This window comes from Eretmochelys imbricata, chromosome 1, assembly GCF_965152235.1.
Source record: "Eretmochelys imbricata isolate rEreImb1 chromosome 1, rEreImb1.hap1, whole genome shotgun sequence".
Taxonomy (NCBI): Eukaryota; Metazoa; Chordata; order Testudines; family Cheloniidae; genus Eretmochelys; species Eretmochelys imbricata.
Genome location: NC_135572.1, coordinates 330,327,699 through 330,350,901, shown reverse-complemented (window position 1 = coordinate 330,350,901; position 23,203 = coordinate 330,327,699). Strand labels below are relative to the sequence as shown.

General features: G+C 40.0%; 1 protein-coding gene across 7 annotated transcripts in view; it reads left to right on the top strand.

The window, feature by feature from the left end:
* CPNE8 (copine 8) overlaps nucleotides 1–23,203 on the top strand; it is a 284,253-nt gene that overhangs the window by 124,925 nt on the left and 136,125 nt on the right. For 6 of the 7 annotated variants that reach the window (XR_013348079.1, XM_077835107.1, XM_077835129.1 and 3 more), the window contains 4 exons: nucleotides 1,410–1,513; nucleotides 5,285–5,389; nucleotides 11,904–11,945; nucleotides 14,281–14,356. Coding sequence is in view for 6 of the 7 variants with exons in the window: in XM_077835107.1 (XP_077691233.1) it covers nucleotides 1,410–1,513; nucleotides 5,285–5,389; nucleotides 11,904–11,945; nucleotides 14,281–14,356 (327 nt within the window). In the remaining variant the exon portion in view is untranslated. Of the gene's footprint in view, nucleotides 1–1,409; nucleotides 1,514–5,284; nucleotides 5,390–5,695; nucleotides 5,827–11,903; nucleotides 11,946–14,280; nucleotides 14,357–23,203 lie in introns of those variants that run through there. The other variant, XM_077835150.1, reaches the window with a different exon arrangement.

The following is a 23,203-nucleotide window of genomic DNA, read 5'->3' as shown; positions in this document are numbered from 1 at the left end:
GTCCATACTGAAGTAATTACTTCATTTGAAATCCTTTGGGCTGTCCTAACTGTCAGTAAAAGTACATCTCACAAGCATCTTGGCTTCAAGATACCATCAAAATGTAGTCAAGTAAAATACTATATTTAGACATGCTATAATAAGATTATTGAAGGGATTAATGAACATCTGCCCTCTGATTAGTGAGTCCATATCTACATGGAACCTCAATCTAGTACTTAGCTCATGGAACTTCCTTTCAAGACTATGAGAGATTGTTCCATGTTTCATATCACAATTCAGACAGCTTTTATGGTAGCTATTAAATTCACTAGATGAGTGAACAAGTTGCAGGCTCTTATGGCTGATTTCCCCTGTCTCCCTTACAGTCTTTCACAAAAATATCATAGTCCTTTGTCTGCACCTGAAATTTCCCTTCAAGGTTGTAACAAAACTCCATCTTAACTAGTCTATAAACTTGACAGTATATTTTCCCAAGCTTTACTTTCACTCAGGGAAGCACAACTTAGAGGGCTAATGCTCCATTTGGTTCAGTCTAAGGAATACAAGCAATCACCTAGGGTTTTTTTTTCTCTCATTCAGAAAAGAGTAGCAGTCAGGCAATCACATGCCAATGCCTTTCTAAGTGAATTAGAATAAGTATGGAAAGATTTATAAACTTACATCTGTTCCTCTTCTAGAAGGGCTTAGAGTGCACTTGGCTAGAGCAAGGGCTGCTTCTGTGGCCAGTCTTTGACATACTGTTGGTGGAGTTGCTGTCTATGCTGTTAGCTACAATATTCTCATGTTAGAAATCTGTAGAGTTGCCATGTGGAGCTCTATTTCATAACGTTAGAAATATTCCTCAGAGCTGGCATCTAGATCAGATGCAGTTTGGTGAAGTAGTATTACAGTCTCTATTTAACTAGGACTCTGTGTTGTACTATCCAGAGACAAGAGTACTGCTTATCCAACTATCCTAAGAGTAGGAAAGTGCAGAGGCCACTCAAAGAAGAAATGAAGGTTACTTGTCTGTAACCAAATTCTTTGAGATGAACTCTTCATATTCACACTCCCCACCCACCTTCCCCTCTTACTCAGTCATAATTTCAACTTTGGACCCAAGAAGGCAATGGAAGGAACTGAGGCGTTTGGTGCACCATGACATGTCTCCCTATTATAGTACTGCCTTCCAAATGCTTGGATACAAAAGGGGTCTGAGAGCACTTCAGTGAGCACTGCTTCTAGAAGGTTTCACTGGGTCAAGCTGCACTGTTGGCATATCCCAAGAATGTGAATGTGCAGAGATTATCTTGAAGGTGAGTAATCTTAAATGCTCACATATAAATGAACTGCTTTGTTTTGTTGTTTGTTCTTTATTTTTGCAGATGACAAGCTGAGCATAATTTGTGTCTTTATTTCTTTTTTAGGATTCTGTACTTATGCAGTTTTGTGCAAACAAGTTAGACAAGAAGGACTTCTTTGGGAAATCTGACCCTTTCCTAGTATTTTATCGAAGCAATGAAGATGGCAGGTAGATAACAAAATTATAAAGACAATAGGGATATCTGATGTTGGTAGTTATAATACACAGTTGTTGCATTTTGATGATGATTGTCAGACTGCAAGCTCTAATTTATTCTGTAACCTCATAACAACAATTGCTTGGAATATAGTTTACTATTTTAACAAGTTCATTTACCTAAACTAGATAATGTTATGGCAGTGTAGAAATAAGACTGTTATTTTAGCACACAGTTAAAATAACGTAACTAAGGCATTTTAAAGCTGAGTTTGTGAGTAAGCCTAGAGTGCTATGAAAAATGGCATGGAATTTATTACTGTGGAAAATAGATCATGTGGTATACCTTAACATGTTAATAGAATTCTAGATGCATCTGTGAAGAATATATTAATGCACAAAGATTGATTTAGAGAAGAGTCCTTCTGCTGCAAGTTTGGAGATCTGTTTTAACCTTTTCATTAGAGTCGTGAGGGAAAAAGACTTATGAACAAAATTTCAAAACCTCTCAATACATAAATGATTTTCAGATGTGTCTGTCTGCTACGTTCATGCTTAATTCACTAAAATAGATTTATCTCTGTTGTGTTCCACTTAAGAAATATCTGATCTACTAATTCCTGGCCCAGGGACTGCTTATGTGGGTCTATTAGCAATTGGCTTAACCTGTTTTCTGGAGTCTTCCTTTCTGGGATACTCCTCATTGTCATATTCAAGAATGTAGCAGTCCAGAGGCTAGCCATGCCTGATGGTGGGTCCATGGGGAACTAGCCTTACTGACAAATTCTGGAGCATAAGCTGTTCTATGTAAGTAGCTGTCGCCAAGAACTGTGCCTCTCTGAGGCAGTTTGCTGGAACAGCTCAGCTCCTAAAGATTATAAAGTGCAGCAGGAAAGTACTTGGGCCTCTATTGAAAAATTGCAGGGCACTCTCTCCTCTCCCTTCCATTGATGCATTCAGACAGTCAATAGACAGTCAATGGGGAACCTCCTGAGTGCTGGTAAGTGTGGCTGAGCCCTGTCCATAAGAACCACACCCCACCAGTGGTAGGCATAATTGCCTCTGTATGCTGCTGATAGTGACCACAATGGGCCTTTAATTCCTTACTTGCCCCTAGGGTTGCAACCTGTCCCAGTTTTCTGAAGATCATCCCTTTTTTGAGGTAACTGTCCTAGGTAATTTGTAAGGGTGCTCAGTGCACACACTGAGCTATCAAATTTTATGAGCTAAGGATCATCCCAGATGCCCAGGTTTTTTGTACCTGAGAGGTGGCAATACTACAAGTAGCCCGTTAAATCTGATTATAATGGGATACAAGGAGCAGCACTTCAGAACTCCTGTGAGAGGCTGGATCCATACTCCCCAGCTTGGCTCAGAGCTTCAGGGGCTCCCTCACAATAAGAACAAGAATAAAAGACAGGGTTTGTGGAGCTTAGGAAAGGATTTTGATGAACCTGGTAAGCAAGAAACTGTCATTCTCATCAGCCCCCTCACCCTTGCACATCCCCTTCTCCTTATCAGATAGAAGGAAAGACCCTTACCCAGGAAATTATCTGGTTCTTGGGAAAATAGCAGCGGCTTAGGAGCTAGGAGCACCAGGGAAGCCAGATGCAAGGAGAAATCCCCAAGGAACTGTGTACAGAGCAGGCTGCAGCAGAAGCCAGGACGCAGTCATTGGAACAGGGTGTGACTATCGGACATTATAGCTGCAAGCAGGACTGTGTGGGACTTTTGAGGAATCCGCAGTTCAGAGGCGCTCTTCTAATTGAGCCTGGGCTGGAAATCTGCAAGATCCTATTTGATTTGCATAGAAGACTGGACTGGAGAGGCACCCCAAGCACTAGGCCTAAAGAGTCCTAACCTTTCAAATTATAACCTCTTTTTTTAATATGTTGTTTAATTATAAACAGCTATGTGTCATAAACCTTTCACACATCTTAGTTGTACATTATCTGAATAGGTCATATTCCCCTAACTCAACAATTAGGTGTAAAACAGCTAATAATGCTCAGGTTAGATCTTATATATGATTAAAATAAATAATTTCTTTTAATTTTCCAAAAGAGAGATATAGTTATTTTGTTATAAAACTGGTAACCAATACATCCAAACAATTAACAGTGTGATTGGTTAGTATTAAATTCCAAACCTAAAGTAGAATAGATTCTTTTCAGTTCAGCTACAAAGTACTTACAGGTATCAAAACTTAACTTCCATTTCCAAAGTATATCTCCCATTTAATGGAATCATTTACAGGGAATATATTTTAACTTATTTTAGATAACTGATAAATAGATGCCACGTTACAATTGATTGCAGTACCTCTTTTCTGAAGAAAAAACATTTCAAATTTAAAATAACTTTTATTCAACACCATTGAGGTTAATTGAATCATGAATATAAGAGATGTGGCATCATATTGCTCTTTATTTTAAAAGAAACAAAAAACAAATCATTAATGCCACTGAGATGCCACTGGTACAAAATCTCATTCCTGACCAATAGTGTTTTCACTATTTTGAATGTAAAATGAGGGCCAAAAGATATAATTTTTAAAATAAATTAATGGTATCACTGCTCAGACAAGAACGACTACACGGTCTGCCTCAGTAAATTTACAATCTTGTGCATACAAACAAAGCAGTGGGAAATGAGAAGTGATAAGGGCAGGCTGATTGGACATGAGGTTTACAATGTTCCACAATTTTTGTTCAGATTTTGATTTGTTTTTTTAGTGGAGTAAATATTCTTCCATGTGTAGTTTGGAAATCTTTTTCTAAGAGAAGGATTGAGGATTATGGTTCTCTACTGGTATGATTAGCTGGCCTGAGAAAACACTTGCAGAACACCAAGATCTAAATTCTGTTCTGGTTCCTGGGGCTACAGTAGTTGTGCATTCCACCAAAAATTCTATAATCCCAATATCCAGAATAGTCCACCTGGGATTTCCTTCCGAGTCAATCTGTGCGGACATTTCCTATCCTTATGGAAGATAAAGCAAAGTGATGCAAGCTGTGAAACAAGTTTTAAAGTCAATTGCACTCACTGTTCTTTTTAACCAGCTTCTGGGTCTGTTCAACATTTTAAGTGTCCTATTTCTGTGTAGTTCCTTCTGATTGTTGCAATTGATGTATCCTGCAGCTGTTCTCAGATAATGGACAGATTACTAAAACTTGCTATCCTTCAGTGAATGTGGTTTCAAGGTTTGAACTTTTTAAAAGGATTCTCTCCGCCTAGTGTCCAGGGGTGTCAGTGGCCACATACATGCAACTTTTTCTGGATGTGTGGAATCACATGATTCAGAAAAAATGATCTGCATTAAAAAAAAAAAAACAGGTGCATATACATTTTCTGGAGCTAGGCCATGCATTAGAAGGATCCTGGTGATCTCTCTGAAGTAGGTCTGTCCAAGTCCAGAAAAATAGCTCAAGAGTTGTTCACTGTGCAAGCAGTCAAAGAGTAACAAGGACCCAGCTCACCTTCTCTGAGTTCCAACATTTATAGAACCAAATATCGCAGTTAAAATGAACACAGCAGTCATGAATTGGCATAACTGCAAGTTTATAAATTCTAAAGTCTGCCCTTTTCCGGTTAGGTAAAATCTTCCTAGTCCTAGACTTCATCGTACTTCTGTTTTAGATTGTATTTGGACATACTAGCTTTAGAATTAAATTATTTAAATACTGAGGTAGAGCAATAAAGAGATTATTGACTACTTCTGCATATTTATGACTCCACATCTGATCACTCAAAAGTGAAAAAATATTTATTTATTTTTTTCAGTTTTACGATCTGTCACAAGACAGAAGTTGTAAAAAATACATTAAATCCAGTGTGGCAGGCATTCAAAATCTCTGTCAGAGCGCTGTGTAATGGAGACTATGACAGGTAAGATAAAGACTGAGTTCTATATGCAGAGATAATTTTCTTTTCACTTACAAATTCTTATGTGAATAACTTCTGTAAGCATTGCTGCTTCTGAATTTTTGGTTGCGTTATTTAATCTTCATTTTAGAAGACAAAATTAGTTCAAAACATTGGTTACATTTTAAAAAATATTTATCTGAATCCTTTACTTAGATGTGAACAAAGTTCCTTTTAGCTAGGAGATAAATGAGCAAGGCAAAAATATGAATCGTGCAGCAAGTATCTTGAGTAATTCAAACTAGTAAATAATCCTCTCTCCATCAAAAGGAGTCCCTGCTACTACTGTGCATGGAAACTAGTTTCTACTCTGCTTCAGTGAGAAGCAAATACTGGTGCACTACTTTCCTCAGGGGTGGAACTTGTACGTCAGAGGATGCTGGGAAAAAGTCCCAAAAAAATAAGGTATTTTATCAAATGGTTTTTGTCTGCAGTGTCCTTATGTATGTGGCAGCTGGACCCTGTGTGCCTGAAGTACATAGGAGTCAGAACAGCTCAAGACCCAACCATGCTCAGAGTCTAGAAATGTTTGGCATCTCCAAAATTCTTACAAATAGACATACTCCGCATTAAATTCTGACAGGACGCACAAGAAAAAAAAAGTATAACTCTACATGTTGATTACCTCTTGTTGTTACCACCAATGTTTTCTAGGTGCACTGAGACATTGCTGCAATTGCAACTGGCCCTTCTCAGCCCATTTATCGTGTCCCTGCTTCCCTGTCTCAGCCTTGTATCTGGAGCTGTTGGTACATCTCACCCAGTCCTCAATGGACACCAAAAACGTACACCGCAATCTGTCACTCAACCTCCTCCAAGTAGTCAGTACTAAGCAGCATAAGAGCAAGAAGCATTCTTATTCACCAAGAGTTGAGAACCACACTTTCATGATAATAAGCCTAGCAAGCCTTTCTCTCCCTAAAGGATACAAAGAAATCCAAGCCTAACTGACCCAAAGTTTTTGAGGAGAAGGGGAAATTTCTTTAACCTTCTTATTGGAACTGTAGGCTGAGGACACCTTCCTGGGTATTTTTAATATTGAGGACACAAGCAGAGTAGAGTTCAAGGCTCTTGTCTCAGTATATTGCACTACTTTCTATAGTAAAAGAAAAAGTTTTTCCCAATCATTACAAAAATGAAAGAATTGTCCACATATGTTTCAAACCAGAGGACGAAAAGGATCAATTGTGTTTTAAAAGGGCCTGGACAATAACTAAGGTGTTTAATAAATTATGAAACACTACTCAAGGATAAGTAGAATTTTTGAATTTTGTTATGAAACTCTTCATGAATTCCCATATTTCAGAGGGCTCTAAGAAATTGTATATTCACTTATAGTGAACAGCTTCATCTGACCGGTCAGACAGGAAGAAGAACACTTTAAAGGAGGTATATGTTTGATACAGGTGACAAGGGCTTGAAGGCAGATCTAAATGCATCTTTTCTCACTAAAGATGTTGACATTCAGGTAGTGCCATTATACCTACTGATTTTCTAGCCAGTGCTACTTTGAACTCTTTCAAGATATTTTGCTAATGATGGTGAAGACAATACACATTCCTGTAATGAATTAATTAATCCAGTAATGCTTAAAAAAGTATTTTCAGATCTTATCAGTCTTACAGATCTATCATCATGTATCCAAATTCCAACTTTCTAAAGATCTCCTCCTTTCATTCATGTCAGGGAAAGAATAACCTGTTTTCTCAGAGTGAAAAATCAATAATGAAAAAATGTTTTAGAATACAAGAAACTTAAATGAAATCCTTTTGGTATATAATATCAGTTGTACACCAGTGTGAACTTTCAGAATCTGTAGGTTTTGAAGACACGTTTAAATATCTCTTGCACATCTCATGTGAAATGTATAAAATTGAAGATCAATAGCTAGCCTTCTCACCGTGGAACCCTTTGGGGAGAGTATGTAGCCTGCTCAAAGAAGAGTTACCCATCCTGAAATAGGCAGAAAAGAGACTTTTGGCACTTCATTCACATAGCTGGGAAAATAAATATCTCTACAGACTGGCTGAGTTTTTCTATCATGTACCATAAGCAATAGAGAAGCCTTTTTTCCACATATATTATCTAATTTGTAGTGGGGGTAGAGAACTCATGGGAGATTTGGCTTTTTGCCACAATTGCAAAGTGTAACTATTCTAAAGCGGATAAATGGAACCACATTAAAAGGCATAGACAAGTTATCTGTTTTTGTAAAAATTCCAACATTACCATACCTTCTCTGTTAACCCTTATTCCCAAGTTGCGAAGAAAATTGCACCAAGTTGGTCTCCCAAGTGTCTGGTTTGTTGAACTGACACTTTGGACCATGCAGAAGCCCTGGCCACCACATAAACAATCTTTTGTCTCAGGAACTGATTTATTATGACAGTTTTCAGCTATCAGTCACTGTGGCATGGTTTGTGGCTGAAGTGCCAAGGTGTGTTTGGCTAAGTAACTAGCACACCTCTCAGATCTTGAAGTCAAGTAGCAAATAACTAGAATAACAGACTTCTTGTGATGTGCTACTTTTTATGATAAACTAACAAGGATATTTCCCTTTCCAGTGCCAGTTCTAATTTTCATAATTTTTCACTGGTGTGACAAACTAGTCTTTGGAGATGTTTTCATCTTTGTTCTAAAGAGTAACTTTCACACTAATCAGGAGGCATCCTTCACTTCCTTCTCCATGAACCTGAAATATGTTTTTAAAAAAACATATTATATATTAAATGATGCAGTCTAAGTCCTTAAATTTTACTTGGAAGAGAGAGAACATCCAGACCACCTCATTGCCTCTTTTACAAGAGAACAGAGAGGCAAAACAGTTCCCACAGCATTGATTTTTTTTCTTTAATTCATTCAACTATTTGTAAAGCATACCTGCAAGAAAGAGTTCCTTTCCAGGAAAGAACATCAAACCAGTGATCTGAGGACTAAAATTAATTAATCTAATGTGTTTTAAAAGGAGGAGGAAAATCAGTAGGTATATTATTTTATGTCCTTAGTTCACCTCATTGATATTGAATAGAGTCCATTCAGTACTGGAGCTTTTCCGAAAACAGAATGTTCCTCGTCCAGTAAATGGTTTTTCTGAGAAGATACAATCTCCTGGTGGTTTTTGTTATGTATCAGTCTTGATGTTTGATATTAACAAGATCTGTTAGTGTGTTAGTTCTGAGGAAGTCATTTTCTTCAATACTGTATACAGTAGCAGCAGTGACCCCTTGAAGCAGGAGAATTTTCTGCCAATCACCCATAAAGAGTGGGAGGCAGGGAAACAGGTAGGGAAACTTTTTTTCATGTATGTTATCATTCAACATTTGCTGCTCTCTCTGACGCTGAAGACTGTCTTATGGATGGATAAGTGCCTAATAGTTCAGCAGTTTAGGGTATAATTTCCTAAAATATGAAGAACGCATTGTCAACATTGTACATGTCGGATGAATGCATAAATAATATTAAGAAATACCTAGCAATATAAGAATTGCTATACTGGATCTGATTGCTAAACTAATCCAATATCCTGTGTCAGACAGTAGCCAATACTAGATTCTTCAGAAGGAGGTACAAAATACTCTCTAGGATACAATTAAGGAATAACCCATCCCTAATAGGAGTTTCTTCCTAATATTGTCAATTAGTGGATAGTTGTAGATCCTTATTTTTTTTTTATTCTAACATTCATGGATATAGCCATTATCCATGTAAATGTCCAATTCTAGTTTTAGTCTTAGAAAGGTCTCAGCCGTAATAATATCTGGTGGCAATAAGTCCACAATTTAATTATGTGTTGTATAAAGAAGTTTTTCCTCTTGGTTTAAATTTGCTAACCTTTTCAATTACACTGAATATCCCCTGGTCCTTGTATTATAAGTAGGGCTATGATTTTGTCATGGAGGTCATGGCAGTCACGGAATCCTTTACTTCCAGAGACCTCCGTGACTTGAGCCCCCAGCGCCTGGGAGCTGTAGGGTTCCCCGCCCCCCCTGGCGGCTGGGAACTGCGGGGGCCTGAGCTCCCAGCCACAGATGGAGACGGGTTCCCCCGCAGGCAGCTCCTAGCCGGGGCGGAGTCAGGGGTGCCCGGAGCTCCGAGGCAGCGGAGTGATGGGGGACCATGCACCTCCAAGCCAGCCCCCACTGGTTGACGTGAGGAGCCTGCAGCTCGCCATTTTGTCATGCATATTTTTAGTAAAAGTCATGGATAGGTCACGGGCTTTCGTGAATTTTTCTTTATTGCTTGTAAACTGTCCGTGACTTTTACTAGAAATATGTGTGACAGACTCTTAGCATTAATTATAAGAAATGGTAAATGGAACATTCGGTTTACCTTCTGCATGCCATTCATTTTGGGGGGCTTCTGTCATATTCTCAGTTTTTCAGTTTCTCTCATGAAAATCTTTCCAGGTCTCCAGTTACTTTTGTCACCTGACTCTCTAAGTCCTGTCTGTTTCTGTTATAACTTTTTTGGGATGCAGTGACCAGTTCTGAACATGGTAATCCTGGTGTGGGCATTCTGTTCATTTATTATAATGGCATCATGTTTACGTTCCATATATGCATCCTAATGTTGTCCCAGACACCACAGGAAAAAAAGGCAAGATACCAAGAACATGGTTTAACTAGGCTGTAACTTTATTAAGTAACACATCTGGGAAACCATCTGGTTATAACTCATCCACTGTCAGACTTGAGGGATGGGGGCTTTCTTCACCCTCCCCACACACCTTTAACTTGGTCCCCGCACTGTTCCCGGGACCAGTGGCAACAGAAGAGGGGGGCATCCCTGCAATGGAAATAAACTCTCACACGCTGTGGGGGCATCAGCTTGGAGGTGAGATCAACACCCAGGTGGGCTGAAGTGGCTGCTACAGGGCCCAGGATCAGGCCAGGGAGTGGAACCAGGAGGGGCTTGAATGGGCCTGAGAGCTGGTAGGAACCCTGGGGCCCTCCTTCCCAGCCTGGAGTTGGCTGCCCCCCAACTCGCTAAGTTCTCACTCTCCTCCCCTTCTGTCCTTCCAGCCCCCATTTTCAGGGCGCTTAGCCCTCCAGCTGGGATCCCAGTGCCCTCTCCTCACATGAAAGACGATGGTATGAGAAAGAAGATTTGTCTCCTCACTGCACCAGATTTAGAAGCCAAAACTCCATTCCCCATCTTCTTTAGGAGATGCCTTCTTCTAATCTGCTTCCGTTCCTGTTTATCAGGGAACCAGACCCCTATTGTACAAGCATCTGCACTGGGTACCTGCTATGTTTTGACAACATGAGTTTTACAATCTAATCTATCCACCTGGTCACTGAGCCACTGAAAAGAAGGTGAAAATACCCACAGCACCTATGCCAACTTGGTAATTCTATCCCAGCTACCAAAGGGCAAACCTGGTCCTACTCTAGTCCCAAAGAGAAGGGATTTGTTGGTCCTGGGTGCAGAATAGCAGTTTGGACAAGGGAAAGTGTTTATAAACCTGCCGCTTGAGTGTGTAAGTGCCAGTAGGATTATGCTGCTTCCTCCTCTTCTTGCTTAATCAGTCAAAGAGCCCCCCCCCATCCTCAAGGCCATGTGGGGGAAGGGATGTGCTCCTTAAAGGGGCAAAGGTTTTCTTTCCTCTGTTGGCACAGTCAGTCTCCCCACCTCTGAGGTGGCAGGTATATGGGGCAAGTTTGCCATTTTGACCATTACAGTGTGTTTAGCTGAGGCTTTCATTGAGCTGTCCCCAACGACAGGTCTTTTTTCTGAGTAGTTAGTTACTTTTAATTAAGAACCAAGATATGTGTAGGGTAGTTCATATGATTACTTCACATGTGCATTGTCCCTCTGAAGTTCCTCGGTCTTCTCTAGTTTTTGACTAACCTAAATAACTTTTTTTCTTTTTGGCAAATCTTGCCTGCCTACTGTCCATGCCCTTTTCCGAATCATTAATAGACATTAAATAACACCAATCCTAGCCGGAACTCTGGAGCACTCCACTGTTGAACTTTCTGCATTATCAATGTGTGAGAGATGGTATTAGAAAGGAATGTACACTCCTAAATCTTGTAATTTGTTAACTGGTTTTGTGTTTGAATCCCAGGCATGTTCTGTGGAAATGATCCCATAAATCCCATGTAAAAAGAACAATTTTGTCTTTAATGAAATTTTAATTGTATTTATTTTCATTAACTTTTTTTTTTATTTGAAGAAAATTACTTGGACTAAAATGAATTTAGTATTAAATCTTAGCTGGTATGAAATGTTTTTTGTAGGTTGCTGGATGGCTAAAAATGTTAAATAATGGGAAATCATAACTGAATAGCTCAAGCAAGTATTTTCTACTTAAACTGAGCAAACAGCCAAACTGTCTGACCTTTCTGCTTTTAATGGAAAATTAATCTTTCAGAACAGAGTGCATTTTCATTAGCATATTTTTTTCAAAAATTAAGCATGATGTTTAGTGAAAACTTGCATTTTAAAAATATATATATATATTTTTCTTTTGCAGAACGATTAAAATAGAGGTGTATGATTGGGAAAGAGATGGAAGGTAAGATACTTCTGTATTACAATCACTAAAGTTGGTTTGTGAAAATTTTGTGCATTTTAAAATCAATTTTAGTGGTTAATTGTTCTTCAATGAGAATTAGATATGCATATAATGTCAATAGCTATTATGTATGTGTATTAAGAAAGGAGTACAGTTCCACATAATTACTTCCTTGTTTCAACTAATATTCTTTTTAGATTATTGTAGAAAAGGCCCAATCTTTGCATAATTTCCAGTGCTCAATAAAGGTATGATAGCTGCTTGGACTTTGCAATATGGAAGCTACTCTCTAATAATAATTCGAAACAGGAGCTGCAAGTTTGTTTATCCAAGAATTATTGTAAGCCCTGGGGCTATAGTAATTCTGCTGGGCATGGTCAACCTGTAGAGCGTGGGCAGAACTCTCCATTTGAACTTGTTTCAAAAGAAAAGATATGTTGTGCACCTTTCCTGCTCTCCTTCCTCCAGTAGATGTAGAGATTCACGTCGCCAAGTACAGCAGGAAACCACTCCCAATACTAGACTCTATGCCGAACATGAAGAGATCTAATGCTTAGATTCAAGTTGGCTGCTGTTACTTTTTTTTAATGGTTTTATGCTTTTATTGGCTAGTTGACACTTTTAGCTTCTGAATATGCTGTTTGGTTAATGAATATGCAACATTTTAATTGCTTTTTTTGGTGACAGAAAAGATTTAGATAACTTATAAAGTTAGTTTTAACTGTTATATTTTCTGAGATTTTTAAAAATTTGTTTACTTTGACAGAAAATGAAATTTTGTTTTGAAAAAGTTCAAACTTCTATTCCTTATATAAGTTTTTGGTTCTTAAAGTAGTTATTAAAATTAAATAACTCTTGGAAAGTCTTTGGCCTAAGTTATTAACTTTACATGATGATTTTTGAAATGAAGATTTTCTTGTATGTTCGCATTGGGTGAGGTTTTACTTGTGTGTTGCCAGTAATTAATTATTTTTTTTCCATTAATTGAAATATTTTGTACTTAAATGGTGTTACATATTTAGTAATTTAATCTAGCATTATATAGTCTTGCTATATTTGTACATAAAATATTTTACTACTCATATAACAAAGATATTAGGCAGTTCTTATATGAAGGCTTGCATTTAGATACAAAATATTTCCAAATATAAAATGTTAAAATAAGCTTATGCCATCTTAAACATTTGAGAAACAAATACCAAAGATTTAAGTGGAAATGTGAGTTGGAAGTCAACAATATATTTTGTAAAACATTTTCCACCATAAATATTTTCCAATATGCTTTACAAATACATTTATTGAAATAAGGATAATTTTGGAACTTTTTGTGTGGATTTAAACTCAAGTGTTTCTTTTAAAAGAAAAGAAGGGGATGGGTATTATAGGCCAACTTTACCTCTAGATTTATTGCTTTGATAACACAACTCTTACTATCAGGTTCCTTCCTAAAGGTGCTACATGATTTGTTTGCTTGTCCTTGAGAGCTAGAAGCAGAAACCTTTTGGAATGTTTTTATTAACTTTAACATTTTGTAACATAATTAGCTAAACGTGTGATTTGTCATATTTTCAAGCATTTTGGCTATAACATTTTTGTAGTCATATTCAATAAAGGTGAAAACAAGTTTGTAAAAACTTTTTAAAAGTTGGTTATAATTTATTAATATAATTTTTGCATCAATATTGAGGTCTGTCCCCCCACAAAGAATTCCCTTAATCTGCTGTATGAACTTATGTGATCAATGGATTCTAGCACACCAGGGTGAGCAGTAGCTGCAGAGCCACTATTTCCCCTCCCAAGCAGGTAGGTGGACAGGTAAAAGGAGCGAGTAGAGCCTTGGCTCTTCCCCTCTAGTGCACGAATCAGCATAGTTTAGGACTGACCTTTCCCAATTACAAATTACTTCCTTCCCCTTCCGACTCACCACTCTTCTCTCTCAAACACACACTCGCACTCTGTCATGGTGCAAGTGGGGAGCCAGAGAGAGAATGGAGGACTGTTGGCAGTTCCTTTCAGGTTCTGTTCACGGTCCACAGTCTTTATTCGGTGCTGGTTGTAAATTTGCAATCTAGTTCTTCATTCTGTGTTGGGTACAGTTAACATAAGCTATCAGATGGATTCAATCAAATCTATTTATAATTATAATTTAGGGGGGAAGAGTAATGAACATACATTATATTTAAGTCAACAGAATAACAAGTCTCTTGCTAGCATTGCTTTTCTCACATGTCTATTCATGTGTCAGCTGTGCTTCACCTTAGATGTATTTTTGTAAATTAATGGAAAAGTAGTTTATATTGTGTATGTGTTGATTTGAAAACTTTTTTTTTTCTAGCCATGATTTCATTGGAGAATTCACAACAAGTTATAGGGAATTGTCTAGAGGGCAATCACAATTCAATGTATATGAGGTAAGTATTTTGAACTTTTATTTTTATTTATCTTGCGAAAATGGATAAAGTTGAGAACTTTCAATGTTTGCTTGTCGGATTAGTCAATGTTCAGGGTTACTATCAGAATCCAAGCCTTTATAAAGGGGAAAACAGACATTCTGGGTCAAAAAGGATTCGTTTCAGAAACGAGTTTAAAAGCATATGTTCTTTGGACAAGAGCAGTATCTTCAGTGCTGTTTTGAAAAAGTTAACAAAAAATAATCTCTTGTTCTATAGCTCTTCTTTCTCAGTATAGTTGTTTGTTTAAAACAGCTTTGTGTAGAAATAAAAAGTGTGCATATGGCAAACAGAGCTTGCCTAAACTGCCAAAGTAAACAGTTAAAAGAAAAAGAAAGGCTTGTAACCTTGTAATCTTTGCTTAGTGTTTCACATCATAATGTATCACTGGATTTATTTTGTCTATAGCATCCATGAAGCTAAGTTGTAAAAGGTTTCTTTTAAAAAGTTTTTAATCAGGCCTCAGACTAGATTTGTCAGATGACATGTGTTGATTTCCTAATATCAGTAGTCATAACCACATTACCTGCTCCAAATTATTAAAAAGGAAAATGTTCATCATTATACCACAGGAAGAAAATTAAATTCAGTAAATATATTCTACCAACGTATAGTAAAGACTGGTTTCCCTTATGTACAAGATAGGGCCATTCTCTTCTTTGAACTTGGGTGCTGTCTGTCCTCCTGGAGCCAGTCAGAACCACATTCAGTGTATATCTCATGGTGCCAGGACTCTATTCTCCTGGTTTGTTAGACTGTGAAGGAAGCAATTAGTTTCTTTCTGATGTGTGGCTGCGCAGTGCCACTGTACACGTGAGCAGCAGCTGCCTTTCCTGTCTGTGGTATTGGTAACCGCAGAGAAAGAAACCTTTTAGTGTCATTCCACATAGTAGTTGCTGATTTCCTTCTGGAAACTTACAAGGTCTTGGAGAAGGGCAGGCATGGACAATGGTGTGACCTCAGTGGGATCACCCCAGAGGTGCCAAGTTTTTTGTCGCTACATATGTGACATTTCCCTCATTACCTCCCTGCTTTCTTCTCTGAGGAGTAGGGGGCAAGTAAGGGCAGGACACAGAAGCACAAGCTAAGTCCCCCAGAGAAGTGGAAGCAAAACTGTGTAGAAGGGGAGAGTCAGGAGCCCAAAAGCAGGTGATGTGTTGGTCACAATTCAGGGCAACTGCACCTGTATTCCCCTCTGTGGTCCATCAAGGGCACCTACTCTAGGCTCCTGGCTCATCACTCATCACCTCTCTTAGATGGAGACCTTTCCCTCTTTCTTCTTTCTGACCAGAGTGTTTTTCCAGGCAGCATGGTTCCCTGCCTGCACTGTGATAGTCCCAGCAACCCAGATTGCCTAAACAGGCCAGCGTCTGTCCCAACTCCAACAAGGCCTCTGATAGGCGTCAGTCCTTCAAACCTCTCAAAGGGTTTTTTCTGTGGTTACAAGTTCACAACAGCCTTAGGTCAGAACTAGCACACCCATGAATTGTTCAGTCTTTCCTTTATACAGCTTGGGCTTTTGATCTTCATGCTCTAGGAACTATTATGGCAGACAGTGGTCCTCTCATCAGGGTGTAGCTTCAAAAGGCTGGATTTTTACATAACCAGAGATGGAGAATTTGCATTCACCTTCCCGTACAGATTACCCAGGTAAACCATTTGACGCTGTTTGTCCCAAAAGTCCATTCTTGTCTGGGACATTGTTTAGTATAGTCCTTTGAAGTTCATAACATTTCCCAGGATTCACATCCAATCTCCCTCCCTAAAGAGAGGTTACATGCAAACCTGGCCCACAATAATACGTAAACCATTTAATAAATGGAACCCGAAAATACTTAAACTTAGACCTATTGTCCCAATTTAATAGGTATGGAATTCAGTGTACACAGCCTAAGTGCCCTGCAGCGGTTCCTTCTGAAGCAGAACTAGTGTGGAGATGGATTCACAAACTGAACATACATTCACAGTTCACCATAAACCTGGAAAGCAAAATGTGGTTACAGATGCCCTTAGCTAGGTGAGGGCAGTGAGAATAGACTCAACTTAGTCATCTGGCATGAACAGTCTAAGGATCCTGATATAGTCAGTGTGCCAACAGAACTATCAAAGATGACTCAGACTAGGGAGGTTCAGTGCAGTCCTGGACCAATTATCCATTGATCTGGTTACCAACTTCCTGGTATCTGAAGGTACCTGGATTTGTCCAGCAAGCTTACAGAGAAGGATACAGAGAAGACAGGAGTGTCTTCCTAATGACTAAGTAGCAGGCACATGAGTTATGAAAAGCTGGGCATCTGACAGATTTTTTTGGTGAGGCATAGCTGCAGATGTTAAGGATTAGGTACTTACTTGTCAAGAAAGGAAAACGCCAGCAAGAAGAGGTAGAGCTCCTTTAGGGGAAATGCTCCAACACAGTTAGCTCTGGGAGTTCATACAGATTGACTTGAAAGGCCCACTACCAGAAACACCAGATGGAAATCAGGATTTGCCGGTGGTGTCTCACACCTTTTCAAAGTATGTGGTGGTGCAATCCCAGAAGTATAAAGGGACTCGGAGGGTTATGAATGCATTGATGAAACATGTAGTGTTGCAGTTTGGTCCACTAAGCTGCTTCTGCACTGATTGGGGAAGGAATCTGAATCACAGTTATTACGCGAGGTTTGTCGACATCTCCAGATAACCAAGGTGAAGACTACTGTTGCTCATTCTGCGAATAATGGGGAAGTGGAGAGAGTAAACCACATCATTGGTTCTCTGCTTAAAGTCTTAGTCATTGAAGACCAACAAAATTGGGCTGCAAAGTCACCTTTTGTTGTCTTGGCATACCAACATCAGCTGTGATTCAGTTATCCATTACTCGCTGTACCTATTGGTACAGAGGATCTACAGGACCTGGAAACCAAATGATTCCGGGGGACAAATAATGAAATAATTCTCTCTAGCAGGGTGGTCACCCCACTCTGGCCCTGAAGGGGTTAAAGCAGCCCTGGAGAGGGCTGCAGCTGTGGAAAAGCTAGGCTGATTGGGGGAAGCAGCCACAGCTGGGGCCATGCCCCAATTAGGCCACAGCTGGCCCTATAAGAGGGCTGAGGGCCAGAAGCTGGAAGTGTCTCACACTAGCCCTGGAGTGGGATGGGCTAGCTGCCTGAGAGCGAGGTACCCTAAGTGGAGTAGTGCTGGGGAAGGGCAAAGGGTGCTGGGGAGCTCCAGTCTGGTAAAGGCCCAGGCTGCAGGCCTTGGTAAAGGCCCAGAAAGGTACTGGTGTTGCAGAGGGGCAGCCCAGGGATAGGCAAAGGCAGCAGGTCCTACCCCCTTGCCAGTGTTGGGTGGCCATTACAGACTGCAGTCTGCCCCAGGGAAAGGGGGCTGGATAACGACTGGCAGTAGCCACTGAGGCAAGGTGGGTTTAAAGGGTTGGGGGGTTCCCTTGGGAGGGGAGACCCAGAGTGGGGGTACTGCTGGGGCAGAACCCTGAGGAAAAGGGGCACCGGGGTCCAGGAGGGACGCTGGGCCAGTGGCAGGGGAGACACCGGCCTGCATAGGACACTCTGGGCTGGAAGAGCTAATTCCCAAGACGACCAGCAGGAGGCACTGCACCGGTGAGTCATCGCCTCGCTACACTCTCCTTATGAGATTTTGGACTCTGCAAACCCATGATTTCCTGTGACTTGATGTTCAGGCAGCAAGAACTGGCAAAGCCCTGCACCCGCACAGGTAGGTGATATGGCAGAGTACTACATCAGTGACCTGAGGACAGAATTCCAGAAGGTGGTGGAACAGATAGGCCAGAAGTGAGCATGCCATGTACCAGATGCCAGAAAAATGGGAAAATATGGGCCCATTCAGGAAAGAAGATGTGGCTATGCAATTGGAAAAAACAGTCCAGAAAAAATCCCAAACTGACCTCTTAATGGAGGGGACCTTACACAGTGATGGAGCAACTAAACAACTTATCTTTGCTAATACAAAAAGCAAGAGCCTCACCCATTTGTAGTGCATCAAGAACTGGTGTTCTGATTCATTGAAAGAAAGGGGAGGGCAAACACTGTGGATACTCAACAATCATTCCAAAGGGATGCAGAGGAGGATTTGGACGTACTCCGGCTGGCTCCTGTGGCTTGTCATGGGAGACCGGTTGTGCAGGAGAAATTGCCAGGGTGTTCTCAGGATCTCAACTTACTGCCATCTTCAACAGTCTGTCTACAAGAGACAGGTCTGACCTAGAGGCCATGAACTCTGCACTCACAGATATCTAGATCCAACTATAAGCAATATGTCCATGGCAGAATATAGGACTCAAGGGGGCAGATGAACACAGAAACCTGCATAAATGGCAAACTACCTGGATTCTTAGGAATTACTATTTAAATTCTTCTTTAAGTGGAGGGGGGGGGGAGTTGGAGTGATTAGTGTAGACAGTGCACCATCTATTGGTGGAGGTGCTATCTTTATCTTAGCGTGAAGTTGTCTTGTATATTATGTTGTTGATCTGACATAGGGGGTTAACAGGAAATTCATTCCGGCCTATGTGTGCAGAAGTTGGTACATGCTGCATCCTAATAAATCTGTGTTTGTGTAAGTGAGTATTACATAATACTTCCCCACTTGCAAGCACTGAATTTGTATCTAACAAAAGAAAACTTTTATTAAAAAGGAGACGGAATGCAGAATTAATTTGCCAAAACACCACAACAGTGGTTCATAAGTATGCAAACAATAAGTAAATGCCCACCTCGCACTATCTTGGATAGCAATTCCTTACCTCAGTTTCCCATCTTGCAGTGTGAAAGACTGACAGATGAATGTCCCTTTAACATGCTGCTTCCCTTTTCTCTCTGCTGCACCCACTCTTGGTTGTCCGTGGTCACCAACATCTTAAAATCCAGGGATGCAGTCAGGTGGGTTTAATTCCTGCTCCTGAGAAGGAGGATTGGTTGAGTGATACCTCTGCAACTGATCTCTGCTGGCACTGATCACTGCTGCTGCCTCTGCTTGCTAGCATTGCTGCTGCCTTTGCTGGCTGCTGCCTTTAGCTGCAGTGCAATGTTCTGAGGTTCCTCCACTTAGCCCCCAGTACTTAACGATTTCAGCTTTTAGTAATTTCATTGGGTAGAGGAGAACCAGTGCTGCTTCCTCTGCATTACCTTTGACTGCAGTACTGTCCCCACACTAGGTCTAAGGCTCATCCAGCTAAACCAACCTATCGGTGATTTCAACACATTCAAAAACATAATCCCAACTATACATACAAAGTGATAGGGTCTAAATTAGCTATTACCACTCAAGAAAGAGATCTTGGAATCATTGCGAATAGTTCTCTGAAAACATCTGCTCCATGTGAAACAGCAGTACAATAAAAAAGCTAACAGTATGTTAGGAACCATTAGGAAAGGGACAGCTAATAAGACAGAAAATATAATGTTACTACATAAATCCATGGTACACCCATACCTGGCATACTTCATGCAGTTCTGGTCACCCCATCTCATAAAATATATATTAGAAATAGAAAAAGTACAGAGAAGGACAACAAAAATTATGAGGGGCATAGAACAGCTTCCATAGGAGGAGAGATTAAAAAGACTGGGACTGTTCAGCTTAGAAAAGAGACAACTAAAGGGGGAGTATGGTAGAGGTCTATAAAATCATGAATGGTGTGGAGAAAGTGAATAGGGAAGCGTTATTTATCCTTTCACATAACACAAGAACCTGGGGGGACTCAGTGAAATTAATAGGCAGTATGTTTTAAACAAACAAAAGGAAGTATTTCTTTACACCATGCACAATCAACCTGTGTAACTTATTGCTAGGGCATGTTGTGAAGACCAGAAGCGTAACTGGGTTCAAAAAGAATATCAATAGCTAGTAGTCAAGATGGTCAGGAGTGAAACTGTCTGCTCTTGGTGTCCCTAAATCTGTGCCTGCTGGAAGCTCAGATTGGATGACGAGATGGATCACTCAATAAATTTCCCCATTCTGTTAATGCCCTCTGTCATAAATATAAAGGGAAGGGTAAACCCCTTTGAAATCCCTCCTGGCCAGGGGAAAGCTCCTCTCACCTGTAAAGGGTTAAGAAGCTAAAGGTAACCTCGCTGGCACCTGACCAAAATGACCAATGAGGAGACAAGATACTTTCAAAAGCTGGGAGGAGGGAGAGAAACAAAGGGTCTGTGTCTGTCTGTAGTCGTCTTGGCCGGGGATAGACCAGGAATGGAGTCTTAGAACTTTTAGTAAGTAATCTAGCTAGGTACGTGTTAGATTATGATTTCTTTAAATGGCTGAGAAAAGAATTGTGCTGAATAGAATAACTATTTCTGTCTGTGTATCTTTTTTGTAACTTAAGGTTTTGCCTAGAGGGGTTCTCTGTTTTTGAATCTAATTACCCTGTAAGATATCTACCATCCTGATTTTACAGGGGGGATTTCTTTATTTCTATTTACTTCTATTTTTTATTAAAAGTCTTCTTGTAAAAAAACTGAATGCTTTTTCATTGTTCTCAGATCCAAGGGTTTGGGTTTGTGGTCACCTATGCAAATTGGTGAGGCTTTTTATCCAACATTTCCCAGGAAAGGGGGGGTGCAAGTGTTGGGAGGATTGTGCATTGTTCTTAAGATCCAAGGGTCTGGGTCTGTAGTCACCTAGGCAAATTGGTGAGGCTTTTTACCAAACCTTGTCCAGGAAGTGGGGTGCAGGGTTTTGGGAAGTATTTTGGGGGGAAAGACGCGTCCAAACAGCTCTTCCCCAGTAACCAGTATTAGTTTGGTGGTGGTAGCGGCCAGTCCAAGGACAACGGGTGGAATATTTTGTACCTTGGGGAAGTTTTGACCTAAGCTGGTAAAGATAAGCTTAGGAGGTTTTTCATGCAGGTCCCCACATCTGTACCCTAGAGTTCAGAGTGGGGGAGGAACCTTGACACCCTCTGAAGCATCTAGCATCAGCCACTGTTGGAAGACAGGAAACTGAGCTAGATGACCATTGGTCTGACCAAGTATGGCCATTCTTATGTTCTTAAGCTCCTCCACTGCTCCCCTGCCTTTAGTCCTGTCTGGCCCTTGGCTCTGACTGTCCGGTTTAGAGCTAACAGGCAACTCCCTCTGCTGCTCCTCTTGCCTTCAGCCCTGGCTCTCTGGCTGGGGACACCAGCCAGCAAACCCCTTTTGCTGCTTTCCCGCATTCAGCTTCTCCAAGGTCCCAAACATATACAGTCGATTCTTTCCTTTTCACAGGGAGGGCCTCTGCAGCATTCCCCAGAGACCTGTTCCACTCTCCTGACTGACTCTTACTGTCTTTCTTCAGGGACTTCCTGGTCTCTTGTAGCTCTCACCTATCCTTCCTGACTAAGCCAGGCTCACTGTTAAGTGAGTAGACTGTTTAAAGAATCGAGTAAAGAAATGGTGTTTCCCTAAAATGTCCCTTAAAATAAAGTCCATCAGGATGAGGTCTGGGTAGCTTTTAAGCCATCTTTGCGTTGCCCAGACTCGGGCCAGAGCAGCCCCTTAACTCTAATTAATTAACTCTAATTTACAGCAGACTCAGTTGAACTGTGATAAAAGCCAGAATCTTTGTAGCAATATGGAGATATCCTCTTCTGGGTCTGGCAAAACTCCTACCTGTTCCCTGTGCCAGGAGAATTCTCTCTTGGCAATTTAAAGGAACTTTATAGTCCGTGAACTTTATATGAAGGGTAGAATAATCTTTACTTTAAATAGTCTACTTTTAGTAAAATAATAGTAAATAAAATAAATAGTAAAAATCTAGACTTTAAATAGTCTACTTTTAATGGTAACTACTTAGCAGTTATAACCAACACTTTGCCAAATAGATGCACTGGGGCACCACAATGATGAACACAGCAAGATAAAAACTGTGGAGATGGGTTCTCCTGTCACTGTTTTGAACCTACTAGCTGAAAAGAGAATTTTGAGAGTTTGAATGGGCCCCCAGATTGTGGATTTGGTAGTAGTAGTATTATATCCTTATCTCAGTGGATTTTTTTTTTTCATTTTAAACCACAGCCAAGAGTTCATGTAGTTTTCTAGGACAGTCAGGGTTGGTGGCTCTCAGTGATTAAAAAAAATTGTATTTTAATTGCAAACATATCTGAAATTTGAGGGTGTGGGGGTATGAATAAAATTTTAACCAGCATGCATTCCCTTGTCTTTTATATCACAGTGGTCCTATATTGCACAAAGAATATAGTAGGACATTGGTTTTATTTTTTCCCCTCAGTTGATGGCCTAAAATGTTCTATTTTTCTAACAATGTACATTTTAATAGCTCTACCAAGATTTCAAATATGAATATTTTAATTCCTCGTCGTTCACAGAACATCTGTGTATAGTGTATAGTAAAATTTGGCAGTAAGCCATATGGATTCCTCTTTCGTAGTTGTCTGGGAGATTAGTTGATAAATATCATTGATAAAATCTCTTTGCTTCCACTTCTAGTGTTTGAAAACATGCTCCCATCTCGCTCAGTGTGTTCATAGTGAAACTGACTTAGCTATACAGATGGCTTTGAGCAGACATTTAAAAGGGAAGTGTTTTTTGGTTGGTGGTAGGTTTTTTATGTGGCTGGCAAGATGTTTATTATAGGGGCTACTTTCCATTACAACGCTCTCTTTTCAGTTGTTTACAATTTTGCCAAACTTTAACTTTGGGCTGAAATTATTCATACTGGGTGTCTGCCTCATGTTGAATTTATTTGGAAAATACTCTGCAAAAATGATTTAGCCATTTCTCAGAATGAGTGAAGGAAAAATTACATTGTTTTGTTCCTATTAATAAAATTCTTGCAACCATTTAATTG